This window comes from Hyla sarda, chromosome 7, assembly GCF_029499605.1.
Source record: "Hyla sarda isolate aHylSar1 chromosome 7, aHylSar1.hap1, whole genome shotgun sequence".
Lineage (NCBI taxonomy): Eukaryota > Metazoa > Chordata > Amphibia > Anura > Hylidae > Hyla > Hyla sarda.
In genome coordinates, this window is record NC_079195.1 from 99,349,965 (window position 1) to 99,373,111 (window position 23,147).

Sequence of the window (23,147 nt, forward strand, 5' to 3'; positions counted from 1 at the left end):
GGGGACCAGAGGAGAGAGGAGCCGAGGAGAAGAAACGCCTCGTGCGAACAGAGTCCATATCTTGGCGGAGTTCCTGACGCCTTTCGGAAAAACGCATGTCAATGCGAGTGGCTAGGTGAATAAGTTCATGTAGATTAGCAGGAATTTCTCGTGCGGCCAGAACATCTTTAATGTTGCTGGATAGGCCTTTTTTGAAGGTCGCGCAGAGGGCCTCATTATTCCAGGACAATTCTGAAGCAAGAGTACGGAATTGTACGGCATACTCGCCAACGGAAGAATTACCCTGGACCAGGTTCAACAGGGCAGTCTCAGCAGAAGAGGCTCGGGCAGGTTCCTCAAAGACACTTCGGATTTCCGAGAAGAAGGAGTGTACAGAGGCAGTGACGGGGTCATTGCGGTCCCAGAGCGGTGTGGCCCATGACAGGGCTTTTCCGGACAGAAGGCTGACTACGAAAGCCACCTTAGACCTTTCAGTGGGAAACAGGTCCGACATCATCTCCAGATGCAGGGAACATTGGGAAAGAAAGCCACGGCAAAACTTAGAGTCCCCATCAAATTTATCCGGCAAGGATAAGCGTATCCCAGGAGCGGCCACTCGCTGCGGAGGAGGTGCAGGAGCTGGCGGAGGAGATGACTGCTGAAGCTGTGGTAGTAACTGTTGTAGCATAACGGTCAGTTGAGACAGCTGTTGGCCTTGTTGCGCTATCTGTTGTGACTGCTGGGCGACCACCGTGGTGAGGTCAGCGACAACTGGCAGAGGAACTTCAGCGGGATCCATGGCCGGATCTACTGTCACGATGCCGGCTGGCAGGTAGTGGATCCTCTGTGCCAGAGAGGGATTGGTGTGGACCGTGCTAGTGGACCGGTTCTAAGCCACTACTGGTTTTCACCAGAGCCCGCCGCAAAGCGGGATGGTCTTGCTGCGGCGGTAGTGACCAGGTCGTATCCACTAGCAACGGCTCACCTCTCTGGCTGCTGAAGATAGGCGCGGTACAAGGGAGTAGGCAAAAGCAAGGTCGGACGTAGCAGAAGGTCGGGGCAGGCAGCAAGGATCGTAGTCAGGGGCAACGGCAGAAGGTCTGGAAACACAGGCAAGGAACACACAAGGAACGCTTTCACTGGCACTAAGGCAACAAGATCCGGCAAGGGAGTGCAGGGGAAGTGAGGTGATATAGGGAAGTGCACAGGTGAACACACTAATTGGGACCACTGCGCCAATCAGCGGCGCAGTGGCCCTTTAAATCGCAGAGACCCGGCGCGCGCGCGCCCTAGGGAGCGGGGCCGCGCGCGCCGGGACAGAACAGACGGAGAGCGAGTCAGGTAGGGGAGCCGGGGTGCGCATCGCGAGCGGGCGCTACCCGCATCGCGAATCGCATCCCGGCTGGCAGCGGAATCGCAGCGCCCCGGGTCAGAGGACGTGACCGGAGCGCTGCCGCGGGGAGAGTGAAGCGAGCGCTCCGGGGAGGAGCGGGGACCCGGAGCGCTCGGCGTAACAGTCAACTCGGCAAAATGTCTTTAAATGGCTCTTAGCAGCATGTCTAGCAGTCATCGAAAGAAGCCTCTAAGGGCCTTTTTTATAGGGCACTGAGAAATACACTTTTTCCCCCAATCTTGTGGCAAGATCCAGTGTCATATCAGTGCATACTTGAAATCATTTACATATCTGCCATCTGATATTTTTTGTCAATGAGTGTATAATACACATTATAGACTTCTACTATCAACAGCTTACATTTTATTGAGTACCTACTTTGTATAAATTGAAGAGGTTACCACCCTCATAATTAAAGAAGCCATTGGTTGTGCGATATCTCAGGAGAGAAGCATTTCTCCACTCTGGCAAGGGTGTATTATTGGGAATGTGCCACAAGCTCAGATCTTTAGCAGTAATATCAAAATAGCCAGGATTCTACAAAGTAAAAAAAGAGAAACAAGTAACATTAAATAAGATTAGGTTATAAAATAACTTAATTTACCCCAACATAATAATGACATAATTCTGGACAGGCAGAATTGCACATGCGTGCCATTGTCTATAGCTTCAAAAACAATATACTAGTTATTTTGGGGCAAGGCAAATATTTTAGCTATAATTTGAACAATTTTCATTTCTATGAAAAGATGTTTTTCTGGTGACAAATATATTTTGATTAGAGAGAGAGAGAGAGAGAGAGATAAGTGGATAGACAGGCAGCATATATGTTTAAAGTCTTGAGCTCAAGGCAGACATATTTAAGAGATTTTAAAAAGATGAGTAAGAAAACATTAAATAGTAGTAAAATGAACCATTTACAAATCTTCCACCTTACCTTATAATCATCGCTGGTAGCTCCAACAGGTAGACCAAATGTAGCGTAGTTGGCCCAGTTACCATCACCTTTTGGGTTGTTGATGTTGTTTCCTTCCTGGCTGGACCAGCGATCTCCCACTGTACATTTACCGTTCATGTTGTTTTCATGGACACTGGCCACCAAGGTCCACCCTCCACCATTTGTTGTCATGTCACAATAGGTCTGATAAATCAGTCCATCTTCAGTGGTCAAAATATATATTCCATCTACAACAACAATACCAAATTAGTTTGTACTGAAACTTTTTTGAATCGGAGTCAGAGTTCATAATGGGTATGTATCTCACGATTTATTGATCTATATGTTTACACTTTAAGGACATTTTTATACACTGATATTCATGAAAAAAAATGGTTTATTTTCAAAAAATTTTACATGAAAACTGTCATATGTAATGGCCAATTAAAAAAAAAACCTGCTATTTTTCAAAACCGATTTGTCAAAAAAGGCTGCAAAAATTACGCCTGTGAAATTAAAGTGTGTGCACTAATGTGTTTAATTTTTAAGTTTAATTGTAAAAAATCACGCCCTTTTTTAGTTTAATTGTAAAAAATCACACCCTTCGTCAGGCCACAGGCCTGACGAAGCGCCGGAGGGCGTGATACGGACCGTGGCCAGCGTCTGAGAACTCCCCCACTCTATCTCCTGCAATATCCCTGATGGACCGAGGATAACCGGTGCCGGAATCTCTGGTACAGCGACTGACTCCAGGTGAGTGCGCTCTGAATTCTTTGGATGTAGCATATTTTTTATTACATTGTTTGAGCATGGTCTTTTGGTGAACAATCAAGCTTTATTGTTACAGCAAAATGGAAATAAAAAACATAATATCTTTTAACTAACATATCAAACAAACATCTTTCTATTAAGAAAAAAACACATGCTATTATGGTACTGCATTAAATGACAGCTGGTTATTTTCATGAAAGCGGCAACGATTAGTGTCTTAAAATATGCTTCAAAAAATATTAAATGTGTGCATATACACTATATATATATATATATATACATATATATATATATATATATATATATATATATATATATATGTGTGTGTGTGTACATATATCCTCACCCTTTGCAGATCTGTCAGAACTCTTAATTTCCTTGCAGCTCCTGTACCCATAGTCCGATCCACCAGTAGGATACCCAGAATGAGACTCAACGTCACTTTCAGAGTTGTCATCCCAGCACGCCAATAGGTTCAGTATGTTTTGTTTCTTCTCAGAAATAGAAGCATCCTCTAAGAAAGAAAATAAAGTTAGAGTAGTTCTTTATTTAGGCCCCCCCAAACACACCAATGAATACTCAGTATACATATTTTTGCACTATACTCTGATTTAAACGACCTTGTTCACACCAACTGGGAAGGGAACCAGTTACTTTCACACCTAAAAAATCTTTACCAGGTTAAAAAATAAATAACTAAACCGTCCTTGGGCTACTGATATACCAACCACAGCCCAAAGCTTTCCTGTGACAGGACAGACCTTTTTCGTATGCACATAGTATATACAACATTAAATACACAATGGGGAGATTTATTAAAACTTGTGCAGAGGAAAAGTTGACCAGTTGCCCATAGCAACCAATCAGATTGCTTCTTTCATTTTTAAAAGGGCCTCTCAAAAAATAAAAGCAATCTGATTGGTTGCTATGGGCAACTGGTCAAATTTTCCTTTATGCAGGTTTTGATAAATCTCCCCCAATATATACATTTTTGCACTACACTCTAACAAGTGATTTAACTGACAGGACAGTCCTCTCTTTCGTATGCAGATCACTATTTATATAGTGAAACCCTTCCTTATCTATTCACTGTTATACAGAGAATTGTTGTATCATGAAACTAATAATACAATAATTAGTAAAATCTAAATACTATATTATTCTCAGACAATTAACTGTTTAACAGAGAAAATTTTAGATACATAAATAATAAGAACTTCAACAAATGGTCCAGATTTCCATCAGTCAGACAACTGCGTTTAGTGCGCACACAAATAAATGTAATCTTCATGCTTTAGAAGTCTAAAAACTGTTTTTAAACTTACGACACTTGTAGGAGTAAAGCCCAGAAAGCGCCAAAGAAAGGACTACCAGCTTGTGTACCCACATTTTCCACTGCCAAAAAAGATATGAATGTAAGTATAGTAATAGTAGTACATGTAACACAATAATTATGTAACAATGTCATTAAAAACTGCGATTGTGGGTTATGCCAAGAGACAAAAAATGGTCTTACCAACTCAGAGGCACTTCCAATGTGGCACTGAAGATCTGTGATTTTTGGCAAATTTTTATAGTGTTATTGTGGCTTAACTGGCTAAACTACATTCTTTAGTTTGTTGTTAGAATAGAATGGGGTATCTTATCATCTGAATTACAGGAAAACTAGAAGGAAGTGACAAAAGACCAAATTTTTTATTGGTTATATGACATATTTTTCTGCACATTAAGTTGTATTTAGTATCCTAACCAGTGGCGTAGCTATAGAGGTCGCAAGGGTCGCAATAGCGACCGGTCCCCGCAGCCCCGCAGGGGCCCCTGCCACTTCACTATACTATGCTGCAGCCAGGGCCGGGCTGGATATCGGGCACATTGGGAATTTGCCCGATGGGGCCGGGCCATCCAGTGGGCTGTCTGCTTCAATGCAATGTTTAAAAACTTTTTTTTTTCTTTAAGTTTGCAGCCGCTCTTACCCCTCCTCCTGCTGCAGCGGATTGGCTGCTGGAGGCAAACGTGCGCCGCGCAGGCACAAACATCTTCTTGCTCCTGACGCCAAGGAAGAAATGGAGGCTGGCAAGCAGATGGGAGTCGGTGCCTCTGACCCCAACATCTGAGGCAACATATTCCTGGTGGCCGGCGGGGGGGTTGCCTTCCGTCTATGTAGGGGCCCCCCTCCGAACTAAAACCCATAAAAATCCGGAACCCCAACCTCCCGCACCCCAGGGCCGCGCTGTAGCACGGGATTCTGCTTTGGCCAGGGCACTAAAGCTTCTGTGCGGCCTGCTGCCTCCGACGCTGGATTCCCGGGACCAAATCACCCTGAACTCACGGCGTATGCAGGTGAGGAGGCCAAGGACCGGGGGTCAGGGATCATGTGTATGTATGTTTGCATGTATATGTTATGTGAGGTGTGTGTATGATGTGTGTGTATGTATGTTTTATGTGTGAGTACACGTATCATGTGTGTTTGTATTATTGTGTTTGTATGTTATGTGTATGTATGTGAAAGCGCGATGTATATATGCATAGGGGGGTTTGGGGTCTGGAGGCAGCGTGTGTTTGAATGATGTGTGTGTATGTATGATGTATGAATGATAGATGTTGTGTAAGCAAGATGTATGTATGATGTGTGTAAGCTAGAAGGATATATGTATGATGTGTGGACATGTATTATGTTGGGGGATCTGGAGGCAGCAGGTGTATGTATGATATGTGTTTATGTATGATGTGTATGTTTTATACATGTGTGGGGGGCCCAGAGGTGGCGTGTGTATGAATGATGTGTGTGTATGTACTGTATGTATGATTTATGAATGATGTGTGTAAGCAAGATGTATATGTATGATGTGTGGAGATGTGTGTAAGCTAGAAGGATGTATGCATAGGGATCTGGAGGCGGCGGGTGTATGATGTATGTGTATGTATGATCTGTGTGTATGTATGTATAATGAATGTGTTTGGGGGGTCCGGAGGTGGCGTGTATGAATGATGTCTGTATGTATGATGTATGTATGAATAATGATGTGTGTATGAATGATAGATGTGTGTAAGCAAGCATGTATGTATGATGTGTGGGAGGGTACAGCGTATAGCATGGTTATTTTTAAGGGGTTTATATTCAGGGGCACAGTGTGTGGCAGTATTAGGCTGCATTCACACCATGTTTTGTACATACGGGATCCGGTGGGGGGGAGGGGCAAACCGAGCGCTCCCGTGCCCCAGCCGGATCAGCCCGTGACTCCATTTACTTTAATGAGCCTACCGGAGTCAAACGGTGACTCCGGTCGGCTCAGTTTTGACCCGTATGCGGTTTTGGACTGGACCTAAAACCATAGTATACTACGGTTTTAGGTCCGGTCACAAAACCGCATACGGGTCAAAACTGAGCCGACCGGAGTCACCCTTTGACTCCGGTAGGCTCATTAAAGTAAATGGAGTCACGGGCTGATCCGGCTGGGGTATGGGAGTGCCCGGTTTGCCCCTCCTCCCGCCGGATCCGGCACCCATATGTACAAAACGTGGTGTGAATGCAGCCTTATATTTAAGAGGTTCAGTGTGTGGCAGTATTATATTCTGGGTGAACAGTAGGTGGCAGTATTATATTCAGGGGGTACAGTGAGTGGCAGTATTATATGCAGGAGGTACAGTGGATGGTAGTTTTATATTCTGGGGGTGCAGTGGGTGGCAGTATTATATTAAAGGAGTACAGTGGATGGTAGTTTTATATTCAGGGGGGTACAGTAGGTGGCAGTATTATATTCAAGGAGTACAGTGGACTTTAGTTTTGTATTCAGGGGATTAAGTAGGTGGCAGTATTATATTCAAGGAGTACAGTGGATGGTAGCTTTATATTCAGGGGATTAAGTAGGTGGCAGTATTATATTCAAGGAGTACAATGGGTGGTAGTTTTATATTCAGGGGATTAAGTAGGTGGCAGTATTATATTCAAGGAGTACAGTGGGTGGTAATTTTATATTCAGGGGGTACAGTAGGTGGCAGTATTATATTCAGGGAGTACAGTGGGTGGCAGTATTATATGCAAGAGGTACAGTGGAGGGTAGTTTTATATTGAGGGGGTGCAGTATTTAGCAGAATATTTATTTCTCTATATATATATATATATATATATATACCGTATATAACTTGTTATTTCCGCAGTGATGATGGGTGATGTTGTACCCTAATCTGTGGCTCTCCGTCTGTTGCAAAACTACAACTCCTATAATGCCTGAGGCTCTCCAGACATGATGGGAGTTATAGCTTTACAACAGCTGATTGGGTGATAGGTGGGGGTCCCAACAGTTGGACCCCCTCCAGAAAAGTGGGCTGCTTATTCTTAAATGCCTGTTATGTCTGTCTGGCCCTGCCTGTTAGTCACTTATATTGTTGTGTATTCCCCTGACTGTGTCCCATCAGTGCTGCAGTCACTGATATCTTTGTGCAGCCAAGTAAGGGGTCGTCCGGGATTGGGGAAGAGGGTCGTTAGGTGGTAGGGGGCCCAGGGCAATTTTTCGCACCGGGGCCCCGTGGTTTCTAGCTACGCCCCTGATCCTAACAATGATATTGCTAAGTAAATAACAGATTCAGCGCTAAGGGTGTTTTTCACAAATTCAGGTGATTTTGGTTTAAAAAGGAGAAATGTATTAAACCATAAAAGAAAAGTAATAAACAGGTCAATACAATCAGGTATTTAGCAATAAGGAAGGGGGGATTGGGTACAGGGGGAAAGAAAGGTAGGATTACAACCAGGGGACAAGTACTGGGAAAAACAAAGTGTGGGAACTCACCAAAGATTTCCACTTAAGGAAACTCCTGGTAATGGGAACAGTGTTCCCGCTGTGGAAAAAGTGCAGGAACTCAGTTCCCATGCGTTCCTGCAGGACTTGAGCCCTGATTACAATATTTGAAGAAAGGGCCCAACCCAGCAATGCAAATATATGAAAAAAATGACATGTTCATATAGGTAAGGAAGATGATAAAAGCAACAGGGAAGACAATGTCCACCAGGAGATTAAGGAAGATAGGATATACAAGAAGTAACAGACAGAGGCATATCTACTGAAATAGCACCTATGTCAAGCACTTAAAGGACATCTGCAGTGCTGGGCAAAAAAACTTTTTTTTACCTCATTTAATAGGTCTTTGAAAGACCTTTCCAATGATGTCTCCCCCATCAAAATTGGCCCAGTCTTTCTCCCGTTATCAGCACACGAATTACGGAGGAGAAGTGAAAATAAAACTACATCTCCCATCATGCCTTGTGCTTACTTCCTGTAAGCTGCTGCCCTCCCCCTGTTCTATCCCCCCGAGCAAATTATTATATTGTAACGCCCACATCTCCCTTCCCTATGCATACACCCTCCCCATGCTGGCTCCTGTCCAGTGATGAAGCAGCTGCCTCCGTGCTCACTGTAGTGTGGACACTGGAGAGTGGATAGTGAAAGTAAAAATGGTTAAAAAAAAAACATAATTGTTTGTCTATAAAACTGTCCTGATAGGTGTCCCTCCATCTTTTTCACAACTACAACTCCAAGCATGCCCAGTTATTTTATATGCTGTTCGGGCATGCTGGGAATTCCAGTGGTGCCTCCAGCTGTTGCAAGACTACAAATCCCAGCATGCCCTGTCAGCTTTCTGCTGTATGTGCATGCTTGGAGTTGCAGAGGTGACTCCAGCTGTTGTAAGACTATACATCCAAGCATGCCCTGACAGCTTTCTGCTGTTTGAGTGTATAAAGGAGTTGTAGTTCACCAACACCTCTACTGTATCAGGAGACTCCTGGGAGTTGTAGTTCACCAACACCTCTATTGTATCTCTGTAGTCTCCTGGGAGTTGTAGTTCACCAACACCTATATTGTATCTCTGTAGTCTCCTGGGTGTTGTAGTTCACCAACACCTATATTGTACCTCTGTAGTCTCCTGGGTGTTGTAGTTCACCAACACCTCTATTGTATCTCTGTAGTCTCCTGGGAGTTGTAGTTCACCAACACCTCTATTGTACCTCTGTAGTCTCCTGGGAGTTGTAGTTCACCAACACCTCTATTGTACCTCTGTAGTCTCCTGGGAGTTGTAGTTCACCAACACCTCTATTGTATCTCTGTAGTCTCCTGGGGGTTGTAGTTCATCAACACCTATATTGTATCTCTGTAGTCTCCTGGGGGTTGTAGTTCACCAACACCTCTATTGTATCTCTGTAGTCTCCTGGGAGTTGTAGTTCACCAACACCTATACTGTATCTCTGTAGTCTCCTGGGAGTTGTAGTTCATCAACACCTATATTGTATCTCTGTAGTCTCCTGGGGGGTTGTAGTTCACCAACACCTCTATTGTATCTCTGTAGTCTCCTGGGAGTTGTAGTTCACCAACACCTATATTGTATCTCTGTAGTCTCCTGGGAGTTGTAGTTCACCAACACCTCTATTGTACCTCTGTAGTCTCCTGGGTGTTGTAGTTCACCAACACCTATATTGTATCTCTGTAGTCTCCTGGGTGTTGTAGTTCACCAACACCTATATTGTATCTCTGTAGTCTCCTGGGTGTTGTAGTTCATTAAACACCTCTATTGTATCTCTGTAGTTTCCTGGGGGTTGTAGTTCACCAACACCTCTATTGTATCTCTGTAATCTCCTGGGAGTTATAGTTCATACACCAGTGTTTCCCAACCAGGGTGCCTCCAGATGTTGCAAAACTACTACTCCCAGCAATTCCTGGTTGGGAAACACTGGCATACACACACACATAACAGGGACTACAACTCCCAGCATGTGTCATTCAGTAGTCCCCCCCCCCCCAGTATGATATTTATTCCCTGTAGTCTATACACCACCAGCCCGTGCAGTGTAATATGTCTCCTTCACACACACGTCCTCCCCTCCCTGCTCTGTGGTCCTCCCCGTGATAAGTGAGGTCCTATGTAGACAGAGCAGGGGAGGGGGGAGGAGCTGTGGACGTCCTCATTCTCCCCCTGCTTGAATCTTATAGATAGGGGCGTTTCTGAGGATGAGCCTATGGCTGCCTCAGAAAGCACCCGCTCATGCATATGCATAAGCAGGGAGGAGCTGACAGAGGCTAGGGGGAGCACAAACACTGCTGGGAGGAAGAGATCTCCGTCCCCAAGATGGCGGCTGCAATGTAATGAATAGGGGACGGACGCAGGACTACTGGGCTATGCTGGCAACTCTAATATCTCAGAAACGGCTGCATATAGGTAAATAGGACTAATTGACTGAATTGTATAACTTTTGTTTGGGGAACATTTGGGCAGGGATTTTTGACCACTACAGTTGTCCTTTAAATTGCATCTCACCCTTCTCCCATAGCCCACTTTAGGTAGTAGCCCCCTGTCAGTAGCAGCCCCTCTTTAGCTAGTAGGCCCCTATAACTAACAGCCCCCTTGTGGGTAATAGTACACCCATAATCCTTGCCAAGATTTAACCCCTTAAGGACTCAGGGTTTTTCCGTTTTTGCACTTTCGTTTTTTCCTCCTTACCTTTTAAAAATCATAACCCTTTCAATTTTCCACCTAAAAATCCATATTATGGCTTATTTTTTGCGTCGCCAATTCTACTTTGCAGTGACATTAGTCATTTTACCCAAAAATGCACGGCGAAACGGAAAAAAAAATCATTGTGCGACAAAATCGAAAAAAAAACGCCATTTTGTAACTTTTGGGGGCTTTCGTTTCTACGCAGTGCATATTTCGGTAAAAATTACACCTTATCATTATTCTGTAGGTCAATACGGTTAAAATGATACCCTACTTATATAGGTTTGATTTTGTCGCACTTCTGGAAAAAATCATAACTACATGCAGGAAAATTTATACGTTTAAAAATGTCATCTTCTGACCCCTATAACTTTTTTATTTTTCCATGTATGGGGTGGTATGAGGACTCATTTTTTGCGCCGTGATCTGAAGTTTTTATCGGTATGATTTTTGTTTTGATCGGACTTTTTGATCACTTTTTATTCATTTTTTAATGATATAAAAAGTGACCAAAATACGCTTTTTTGGACTTTGGAATTTTTTTGCACGTACGCCATTGACCGTACGGCTTAATTAATGATATATTTTTATAGTTCGGACATTTACGCACGCGGCGATACCACATATGTTTATTTTTTATTTTTTTTACACTGTTTTATTTTTTTTATGGGAAAAGGGGGGTGATTCAAACTTTTATTAGGGAAGGGGTTAAATGACCTTTATTAACACTTTTTTTTTACATTTTTTTTGCAGTGTTATAGGTCCCATAGGGACCTATAACACTGCACACACTGATCTCTAATGCTGATCACTGGCGTGCATTAACACGCCTGTGATCAGCATTATCGGCGCTTGACTGCTCCTGCCTGGATCTCAGGCACGGAGCAGTCATTCGTCGATCGGACACCGGGGAGGCAGGTAAGAGCCCTCCCGGTGTCCGATCAGCTGTTCGGGACGCCGCGATTTCACCGCGGCGGTCCCGAACAGCCCGACTGAGCAGCCGGGTCACTTTCACTTTCACTTTAGAAGCGGCGGTCAGCTTTGACCGCCGCTTCTAAAGGGTTAATACCGCACATCGCCGCGATCGGCGATGTGTGGTATTAGCCGCGGGTCCCGGCCGTTGATTAGCGCCGGGACCCACGCGATATGATGCGGGATCGCGGCGCGATCCCGCTTCATATCGCGGGAGCCGGCGCAGGACGTAAATATACGTCCTGCGTCGTTAAGGGGTTAAAAAATAAAAAAAAAATGCACCTAAACTCACCTTCTCCAGCAGACTCCTGCACTAGACAGCATGGCCTTTCCTCTTTTCTTTCTCCCTGCTCTTTTCTCCGCTGCATGATGACATCACTCGTGTGCCATGACGCAGAGGAGATGAACAGGGTGAAGAGTAGCTGTGAGCAAATTTTTTTTAAGTGACTCACTGGTTTTCAAAACTTTTCCAAAATTGTTCGTTCGATTTGTCTCAGTTCCTCGCAAACTAACAATGAAATAAGCCCTTGAACACGTTCATAACACTGCCTAACTGCTCTGAAGCCCTGTATGAATGTTTTTAAGTGTTTTTAATGCTCGGTTATGGTGGCATGCGGTAGCCCATGGTAACTTACAGCTTTCTTTATTGTGCTTGCAGATTTTTTAGGCTTATTCACATTAAAATAAAGCAGCATCAAGTATCCCTGGTTGTTTGTAGATGCCTGCCAGTGTTAAAATGCACACATAAATATTGGAAGAAGCAATGGCTTTCTGCAAGCATTCTAAAAATAAGCCCTTTTTTGGAAGTGGCAACAGGATTGGTGATGCTTTCTCAAAATATAGAAGAACCTGAGGAAAGTTAGAATTTTTTTTTATGACGTTGTGTTTTTTTAAATAGGTAAATTTTGAAAACAAATTAAAAAAATTGGCTTTTTTAAGGGAGTTTTTACTTGAAAATAAAGACCCTCTTCATAGTAAAACAGATTTTTTTTTTACATTTTTACATTTTACATGTTTTTAAATTTTGAAAAACACATCCTAAATTTCTACCTTCAGGGGAGATGCTTTATGCTTGAAATTGAAGACACTTATCAAGACAGTAATGAAGTTGATTTTTTTTTATTTTGAAAGTTTTATGTCTGTCAACTGAAGAAGATGGCATGGATTTTTTCAAGGGTCCCACAAATGTTCCCTTATTGGGAGTAACAACAGCTTTGTAGTTTGCCATGCGAAGAAGATGGCATGGATTTTTTCAGACATTCCAAAAATTATTGCTTTTTGGGATTAGCAATAGGTTTTTTTTGTCTGCCAAGCGAAGATGGCATGGATTTTTTTTCAAGAGTTACACAAATTTTCCTTTTTTCACAGTAGCAACAGGTTTTTAGTCCACCAAGTAAAGAAGATGGCATGGGTTTATTTTCAAGGGTTTCAAATATTTTCCTTCTTTGGGAGTAACAACTGCTTTTTAGTCTGCCAAGTGAAGAAGACGGCATTGATTTTTTCCCTTTTTGGGAGTTGAAACAAGAATGGTGTCCCAAATGAGTGAAGAAGAATTAGCTTTTGTATAAATAAAAATGCACAAAATTTAAAACATTTTTGGGATCATGGTTTGTGCATTTGTATGCCTGGTTGAAACTACCAGCAGCAAGGGTGATGGCAGACTAGTAATATCATAATAGCCAGAGGACTGCAGGAGGTTTAACCTCTTAAGGACCAAGCCCATTATGACCTTAAAGGGGTTATCCAGGAAAAAACTTTTTTTTATATATCAACTGGCTTCCAGAAAGTTAAACAGATTTGTAAATTACTTCTATTAAAAAAATCTTAATCCTTTCAGTACTTAAGAGCTTCTGAAGTTAAGGGTGTTCTTTTCTGTCTAAGTGCTCTCTGATGACACGTGTCTCGGGAACCGCCCAGTTTAGAAGAGGTTTGCTATGGGGATTTGCTTCTAAATTGGGCGGTTCCCGAGACACGTGTCATCAGAGAGCACTTAGACAGAAAAGAACAACCTTAACTTTAGAAGCTCATAAGTACTCAAAGGATTAGGATTTTTTAATAGAAGTAATTTACAAATCTGTTTAACTTTCGGGAGCCAGTTGATATATATATATATATATATATATATATATATATATATATATAAAATATTTTTCCTGGATAAACCCTTTAAGGACCAGAGCATTTTTTGCACATCTGACCACTGTCACTTTAAGCATTAATAACTCTGGGATGCTTTTACTTATGAATTTGATTCCGAGATTTTTTTCTCGTGACATATACTACTTTAACAAAGTGGTACATTTTCGTCGATACTTGCATAATTTCTTGGTGAAATTTTTAAAATTTAGCATTTTTCTAACTTTTAAGCTCTCTGCTTGTAAGGAAAATAGACATACCAAATAAATTATATATTGATACACATATACAATATGTCTACTTTATGTTTGCATCATAACGTTGACATGTTTTTACTTTTGGAAGACATCAGAGGACATCAAAGTTCAGCAGCAATTTTCCACTTTTTCACAACATTTTCTAAATTGGAATTTTTCAGGGACCAGTTCAGTTTTGAAGTTGATTTAACCCCTTAAGGACCGGGGTTTTTTCCGTTTTTGCATTTTCGTTTTTTGCTCCTTGCCTTTAAAAAATCATAACTCTTTCAATTTTGCACCTAAAAATCCATATGATGGCTTATTTTTTGCACCACCAATTCTACTTTGTAATGACGTCAGTCATTGTGCCCAAAAATCTACGGTGAAACAGGAAAAAAAATCATTGTGAGACAAAATTGAAAAAAAAAACGCCATTTTGTAACTTTTGGGGGCTTCCGTTTCTACGTAGTACATTTTTCGGTAAAAAATGACACCTTACCTTTATTCTGTAGGTCCATATGATTAAAATGATACCCTACTTATACAGGTTTGAATTTGTCGCACTTCTGGAAAAAATCATAACTTCATGCAGAAAAATTTATACGTTTAAAATTGTCATCTTCTGACCCCTATAACTTTTTTATTTTTCCGTGTATGGGGCGGTATGTGGGCTCATTTTTTGCGCCGTGATCTGAAGTTTTTAACGGTACCAATTTTGCATTGATAGGACTTATTGATCGCTTTTTATTCATTTTTTCATGATATAAAAAGTGACCAAAAATGCACTATTTTGGACTTTGGAATTTTTTTGCGCGCACGCCATTGACCGTGCGGTTTAATTAACGATATATTTTTATAATTCGGACATTTCCGCACGCGGAGATACCATTTATGTTTATTTTTATTTTTAATTACACTGTGTTTTTTCTTTTATGGGAAAAGGGGGGTGATTCAAACTTTTAATAGGGAAGGGGTTAAATGATGTTTATTCACTTTTTTTTTGCACTTTTTTTTTGCAGTGTTATAGGTCCCATAGGGACCTATAACACTGCACACACTGATCTTTTACATTGATCACTGGTTTCTCATAAGAAACCAGTGATCGATGATTCTGCCGCATGACTGCTCATGCCTGGATCTCAGGCACTGAGCTGTCATTCGGCGATCGGACAGTGAGGAGGCAGGTAGGGGCCCTCCCGCTGTCCTGTCAGCTGTTCGGGATGCCGCGATTTCACCGCGGCTATCCCGAACAGCCCACTGAGCTAGCCGGCATGCTTTCGGTTTCACTTTAGACGCGGCGTTCAACTTTGAACGCCGCGTCTAAAGGGTTAATAGCGCGCGGCACAGCGATCAATGCCGCGCGCTATTAGCCACGGGTCCCGGCCGTTGTTAGAGGCCGGGCCCGAACCGCTATGACGCGGGGCCACGCCGTGGCCCCGCGTTATAGATCGGGAGTGGACACATGACGTTCCAGTACGTCATGTGTCCTTAAGGGGTTAAGGGCCCTTCATATTATAAATACCCCATAAATTACCCCATTATAAAAACTGCACCCCTCAAAGTATACAAAATAACATTCATAAAGTTTGTTAGCCCTTTAGGTGTTTCACAGGAATAGCAGCAAAGTGAAGGAGAAAATTCTAAATCTCCATTTTTTTCACTAACATGTTCTTGTAGACCCAGTTTTTGAATTTTTACAACGGGTAAAAAGGGAAAAAGCCCCCAAAATGTGTAACACAATTTCTCTCGAGTAAGGAAATACCTCATATGTGAACATAAAGTGCTCTGTGGGTGCACTAGAGGGCTCAGAAGGGAAGGTGCCATAACAGCAAAAAAAAACAAAAAACACTATTTTGGAAACTCAAGGCACGTAACAAGGGGTACAGTGAACCTTAACACCCCACAGGTGTTTGACAACTTCTCGTTAAAGTCAGATGTGTAAATGATTTTTTTTCCACTAAAATGCATTTTTTCCCAAATTGAACATTTTTACAAGAGATAATAGAAGAAAATGCCCCCCAAAAATTGTAACCCCAATTTGTGAGCCTTAAATGGGCACTGTCAGATACAAAAACATTTTTTATATGTCTTAAAGCATGCAAAACCAATAGGTTTTGCAATTGCTTTCATTAGAAATTTTTCAGTATTTCATACTGAAAAAGCCAGCCAAACAACTGCCCCCCTGCCTGCTTGGACACATACTAGTCCTGCTGTGTCCATGCATCATCACCTATGCCATGGACACACTTCCTTGATTGACAGCTGTGAGCGGAGGGCTCACAGCTGGAGGAAAAATCCTCCCTCTGTCAGCTTGTGTCCTGCTACTGTCAGTGAGGACAAGTTGGGAGTTGTAGTTTTGCTAATGCTAGGGGAGATGTAGGCAGACAGCATACTGAGGGAGAGAGTGGAGACCTGCACAGTGAGGCCACACCCCCTCCCTTTGAGAGGAATTCAGACTAGTGAGCTAAATTAAAAGTGTAATAAAAAAATAAATGTCGACACATAAAAATTTGATGTACATGGTCAGGATTAGGTACTGAGTGATATATTTTTTTTTTTTAAATGTTTTTTTTTTATTGGATCTGATGGGTTCACTTTAACACTCACAGGTGTTTGATGACTTTTCGGTAAAAATGGATGTGTAAATGAAATTATTTTTTTTTCTCAAAAATGCTTCTTTTCCCCCCAAATTTACAATTTTTACAAGAGGTAATAGGAGAAAATACACCCCCCAAAGTTGTAACCCCATTTATGGAAATACCCCATGTGTGGACGTCAAATGCTCTGCTGGCACACTACAATGTTCAGAAGAGAAGGAGACGCATTTGTTTTTTTTAAAGCGAATTTTGCTGAAATGGTTTTTGGGGGGCATGTCACATTTAGGAAGCTCCTATGGTGGCAGAACAGCAAAAAAAAAAAAAAAAAACAACAACAATTATATGACACACACCTGGTAATAACCAGCACAGCAATCCCCGTCCGATCATCCTGTAATAAGAGACAACTGCATCAAGGACCGAAACCCTCTCTTCTACAAATAAAAATAAATAAAAATAGTTACAAGCATGGATACGAAAGAACCAGCCATGGTACCCACCATCTAGCAGAAAAAAGCGCAACGGCCCGACAAATGACATCTCAAGCAGCATCTCTGTCAATAGGACATCTCCACCACCTGGCATCGGACACGCATCATCCAACCATTGCTAAAAACAGAAGTAACACATCTGACATACTCGCATCACCGCATAACACTATACCTCCTCATACAACATGGAACATTTTCGCAATCCTTGCTTTTAATGTATTGCCACATTTTACTGCTAAACAAAAAATGCTTATTTTTTTATTTTTTTTTATTAAACTTTATGAATGAAACACTCCTATGTCATCAGACAGCGCCACTACAACACACCAGAGCGCAGCCTTATGACACTCTTTTTACTCATCCAATTGTACTCTCTGGCGCCCATTTTAGAAACTATAAAAAGCCAGTGATAATGCTTTTATGTATGTATGCCATAATCATTGAAAAAGAGGTGCAAGACCTCGAAACGTGTCTGATACGGCAATAAAGAACACTTTTAAATAACTGAGACTCACCACATCTTTATTCCATCTACGGTTGGCGCCGAACATCTCGGGAACCTTTTTTCCAGACCCCGCAAACCAGCTTATCGAGTGTGCTGCCACACATCTCGAGCAACCCGGACGGCTGCACTGCAAACAATATCCAAAGGGATCATATCTACCAGACGTCCACAAGGTTGTTGTGTGCCAACACAACCTTGCAAGGTGAGATCATCATTCATATCCACCTATTTCTTCCACCTAGTGCAAACATACTGCCCAATAGGAAGCTTTGTTTTTGTATTTTTGTATACAGCCCCAACATTTTTACAAGAGGTAATAGGAGAAAATGCCCCCCAAAATTTGTAACCCCATTTCTTCTGAGTATGGAAATATCCAATGTGTGTATATAAAGTGCTCTGCGGGTGAACTACAATGCTAAGAAGAAAAGGAGCGCCATTGGGCTTTTGGAGAGAGAATTTGTTTGGAATGGAAGTGGGGGGCCATGTGCGTTTACAAAGCCCCCATGGTGCTAGAACAGTGGACCCCCCACATGTAACCCCATTTTGGAAACTACACCCCTCATGGAATATAATAAGTGGTGCAGTGAGTATTTACATCCCACTGGCGTTTGACAGACTTTTGGAACAGTGGGCTGTGCAAATGAAAAATTAAATTTTTCATTTTCATGGTCAGACACCTGTGGGGTATAAATGCTCACTGCACCCCTTATTACATGACGTGAGGGGTGTAGTTTCCAAAATGGGGTCACATGTGGGGGGGTCCACTGTTCTGGCACCATGGGGGCTTTTTAAATGAACATGGCCTTCAATTCCAGCCAAATTCTCTCTACAAAAGCCCAAAGGCACTCCTCTTCTGAGCCCTGTAGTGCACCAGCAGAGCACTTTATGTCCACATATGGGGTATTTATATACTCAGAACAAAATGGTGTCATAAATTATTGGGGGCTTTTTTCCTATTACTAGTGTTGGGAGCGAATATTCACTTTTTGAATTTTTATTGCGAATATCATGAATTCATGAATTCGCGAATATATTCACTATATATTAGAAATTATGAATATTTACTTTTTTCCGCATATGCATAATATATTTGCATATTCCTTCTTTTCACTCGTGGGCCAATTAGAATGATGGAAATACACTTGTCAGAGGTTATCAATAACATCCCTAGCAACCAGTAGTAAAGTTGCCCACTCCCTCACTGTTTTCTTCCTTGAATATGCGAATATAACGCATACGTGAAATTCGCGAATATAGGACGAATATTCGTCTATATATTGGCAAAATATTGCAAATTCGAATATGGCCAATGCCGCTCATCACTACCTATTGCCCCTTGTGAAAATGAAAAATGTTTCATTTTCACATCCAACTTTAACGAAAAATTTTCAAACACCTGTGGGGTGTTAAGGCTCAATATACCCCTTGTTATGTTCCGTAAGAGGTGTAGTTTACAAAATGGGGTCATGTGAGTGTTTTTTTTTTTTTTTCGCGTTTATGTCAGAACTTCTGTAATGATCAGCCAATTAAATTTTTTTATGATAACATGCTGGAGTAGACCCCAACTTTACCGTTTCATAAGGGGTAAAAGGAGAAAAGCCAGCAAAATTTGTTAGACAATTTCTCCCGAGTACAGAAATACCCCATATGTGGCCCTAAATTGTTGCCTTGAAATACGACAGGGCTCCAAAGTGAGAGATCCATGCACATTTGAGGCCTAAATTAGGGATTTACATAGGGACAGACCCAGATGCAAGAATTACACTTGCCTCCAATACCAAAATTACCCTACGGCTGTATTTCCCAAACAGGGTGCCTCCAGCTGTTGCAAAACTCCTAGCATGCCTGACATCCGGAAATGCTGGGAGCTGTTGTTTTGTAACAGATGGAGGCTCAGTTTTGGAAACAGTGACGTACCAGACGCTTTAAATTTTTATTAGGGGAGGTATATGTAATGTTTTACTTTTTATTTTGTGTAGTGTAGTGTTTTTCTAGGGTACATTCATATGGGCGGGGGTTTACAGTGAGTTTCCCGCTGGGAGTTTGAGCTGCAGCGGAAAATTTGCTGCATCTCAAATTTTTTGCAAGAAAACTCACTATAAACAGCTGGGGCAAACCTCCAGCTGTTGCAAAACTACAACTCCCAGAATGTCCTTTGGCTGTTTATGCATGCTTGATGTTGTAGTAATGCAACAGCTGGAGACACACTGGTTGCAAAACACTGAGAGTTTGTTACTTAACTCAGTGTTTCGCAACCAGTGCGCCTCCAGCTGTTGCAAAACTACAACGCCCAGAATATATGGTCTGTCAGTAACATGCTGGGAGTTGTAGTTGGAGGCACACTGGTTTCGTAACAAACTCTGTGTCTCGCAACCAGTGTGCCTTCAGCTGTTGCAAAACTACAACTCTCAGCATGTACTTACAGCTGAAGGGCATGCTGGGAATTAGATAGTAGTTATGCAACAGCGGGAGGCACACTACTTCAACTCCCAGCATGCCCTTTGGTAGTTTGTGCATGCTGGAGGTACACTTTTTCATAGAAAAAATGTGCCTCCAGCTGTTGCATAACTACAACCCCCAGAATGCACAAACTATTAAAGGGCATGCTGGGAGTTGTAGTTTGGCCTTCTGCTGTTGCATAACAACAACTCCCAGCATGCCCTTTTGTGCATGCTGGGAGTTGTTGCTAAGCAACAGCAGGAGGCCAGCCTTACCTCCTACTGCTGCGCACACCGAATCCTCCTACCTCCGCTGCCGCTGACTCCGCTCCTGGGTCCCCGATCCCGCCACTGATTCCGGGGCTCGGGGGCCCCAGCTTCAGGTACATACTCCCGGCACCAGCTCTCGCCCTCCAGAACAGGGGTGGAGCGGGTGCCATTAGGAACACCCCCACAGCAGGAGTCCTGATTCGTCGGCCGATAGCCAGTGCCACCTCACTCCTGCTGCTAAAGGATGATAGGTGCCGTCTCGGACGACACCTATCACCCTTTTTTTCCTGGTCACCGGGGACCTGATTGGTCCGGTCCCTGCCCGGTGAGTGGTGGGGATGGAATTAGCACGGGCATACAGGCACGCCCTGTGTCCTTAAGAGGTTAAAAAAGAGCCAAATTTGCAGCCAAATTAGCCAAAGTAAAGTGGAATCAGGCGGACTGGTAAGCAGCGGACAGCAGGAGGTACAAAAATTGATTTAATTACAATTTTGCCAGCCAGGCTGGAAGTAGTTAAATTCTGCACAGCATGACCCGAAGTCGCCACAAACCGCCGATCTGAATTGATCAGCGACTTACGGCGATCACCGACATGGGGGGGTCTCAGGACTCTCCCCCCCCCCCCCCAGGGGTTTGCACGGGTGCCTGCTGAATTATTTTAGCAGGCATCCTGGTCCGGTCCCTGCCCGCTACAGGTATGCCCTGTGTCCTTAAGAGGTTGTAGCCAAATTAGTCAAGGTACAGTGGGAGGAGGTGGACTGGTAAGCAGCGGACGGCAGGAGATTCAAAAATTTATTTAGTTACATTACAATTTTGCCAGCCAGGTTGGAAGTAGTTAAATTCAGCACAGCATTGATTGTGCTGCACATTGACAACTGTAATAGTTTTAGCCACCAGACAGCAGGCATTGGTGGACTAGGTTTACTTCTAGCTAGTCCTTGTAATGCCTCTTGTGCTAACGTAGAGGCCTAATTCCTAAAGTGGGATCCTGGCTGTGCCTTACTTTCTTTCTGCAGATTTGTCACTGTTGAATTGTTCCACATTGTACTATGATTTTTAAATGTATTACTTTTATCATATTTTATCGTTGTATCCCTACACAAAGGTCCTGTGTTGGGAAAATTATTTGTATTGTCTTAATTATTATAATTACATTAAAATTATTATGTATTTGAAGCACTTACAATCAATTTTAATTATTTCATCATGCACCAGAACCATTAGTGTACAGGTGCTATCCTTGAGGTTTGGAATGTTCTAAGATTTACATACGTAGCAATGTGCCTGGTTACCTGCATCTGGTTACATCACCACCCAACTGTGCACTTGTTGAAGAACATTTTTTTCTCATGCCTGCAGATAGAGATGAGCGAATTTTTGAAAAATTCAATTCGCCCAATTCGGCAAAGTATCCGAAAGAATTTGGATTGGTACAAATGTATTCACTATTAAAAACGGCTATTTCTGGCCAACAGAGAACCTCAATATTTGCCTTGCTGTAACACGTATAGGGTGTGTGCTGGTTTAGTGAAATAATACTGTTATTCAGTGTGACATGCAGATCAGAGGTGTCGCTATTAGAATCACTGTCGCAGAGCGGTACAATGACAGAGCCTGGAGTTGGCATCAGTATGAGGAGGCCATATAGTGGCTGAATGACAAAGCGTGGAGGTGGCCCAACATGAGGAGACCATATAGTGCTTGAATGACACAACGTGGAATTGGTAACAGCATAGATGCTGAATAACACAGCCTGGAGGTGGCTGCAGAATATGGTGGCTGAATTAAATAGTCTGGAGTTTGGAGAAGCATGAAGAGACCATGTAGTGGCTGAATGACACAGCCTGGAGGTGGTGGCAGCATGAGGAGACCATATAGTGCCTGAATGACACAGCCTGGAGTTGGCGGCAGCAAGAGGAGACCACATAGTAGCTGAATGACACAACGTGAAGGTGCAGCATGAGGAGACCATATAGTGGCTGAATGACACAGCGTGGAGGTGGTGGCAGCATGAGGAGAACATATAGCGGCTGAATGACACAGCGTGGAGGTGGCGGCTATATGAGACCATATAGTTGCGGAATGACACAGCGTGGAGGTGGCGGCTATATGAGACCATATAGTTGCGGAATGACACAGCGTGGAGGTGGCAAAAACATGAGGAGAACATATAGTGGCTGAATGACACAGCCTGGAGTTGGCAGCAGCATGAGGAGATCACATAGTGGCTGAATGACACAGCATGGAGGTGGCAGCAGTATGAGGAGACCACATAGTGGCTAAATGACACAGTGTGATGGTGACGGCAGCATGAAGAGACCATATAGTGGCTGAATGACACAGCGTGGAGGTGGTGGCAGCAAGAGGAGAACATTTAGTGGCTTAATGACACAGGCTGGAGTTGGCAGCAGCATGAGGAGACCACATAGTGGCTGAATGACAAAGCCTGGAGGTGGCGGCAGCATGAGGAGACGATATAGTGCCTGAATGACACAGCGTGGAGGTGGCAGCAGTATGAGGAGACCATATAGTGGCTGAATGACACAGCGTGGAGGTGGAGGCAGCATGAGGAGAACATATGGTGGCAGAATGAAACAGCCTGAAGGTGGAAGCAGCAGCTTCAGGAGTCCTGAAAGTGACCTGGTGACAGAGTGGTGGGGTTGGTGGCAATACCAGTACTCAGTGATGAAGGTGGGTGAAAGAAGGAGGACTTGGCATCAGAAGTGTGGCATCAGGTGGGTGGCAGGATCAGAATAATAGCTGAAGCAGGTAGGCAGAAGAAAATGGTCTATTTTGTAAAAGTGTTAGTGTGCACAAGTAAGTATTGAGGGTTACGTAAAACGTAACTTTTAATAATATGCTTAGGATAAAATATATAGCCCCAATTTTTTTTTTATTCAACCAAAGGAAAGGTGTGCAAAAAACACCATATGCCAC

At 42.9% G+C, this 23,147-nt stretch overlaps 1 protein-coding gene across 8 annotated transcripts in view; it reads right to left on the minus strand.

Moving 5' to 3' along the window:
* LOC130282188 (intelectin-1-like) overlaps positions 1–23,147 on the minus strand; it is a 41,203-nt gene that overhangs the window by 12,842 nt on the left and 5,214 nt on the right. The window contains exons 1-6 of one of the 8 annotated variants that reach the window (XM_056530199.1): positions 17,007–17,023; positions 16,860–16,897; positions 4,406–4,475; positions 3,427–3,594; positions 2,310–2,557; positions 1,751–1,909 (exon numbers count right to left, since the gene is read on the minus strand). In XM_056530199.1, the coding sequence (XP_056386174.1) occupies positions 1,751–1,909; positions 2,310–2,557; positions 3,427–3,594; positions 4,406–4,469 (639 nt within the window). In that variant the 5' untranslated portion in view covers positions 4,470–4,475; positions 16,860–16,897; positions 17,007–17,023. Of the gene's footprint in view, positions 1–1,750; positions 1,910–2,309; positions 2,558–3,426; positions 3,595–3,808; positions 3,918–4,405; positions 4,485–4,596; positions 4,681–16,859; positions 16,949–17,006; positions 17,024–23,147 lie in introns of those variants that run through there. The other 7 variants (XM_056530197.1, XM_056530200.1, XM_056530193.1 and 4 more) reach the window with 7 other exon arrangements.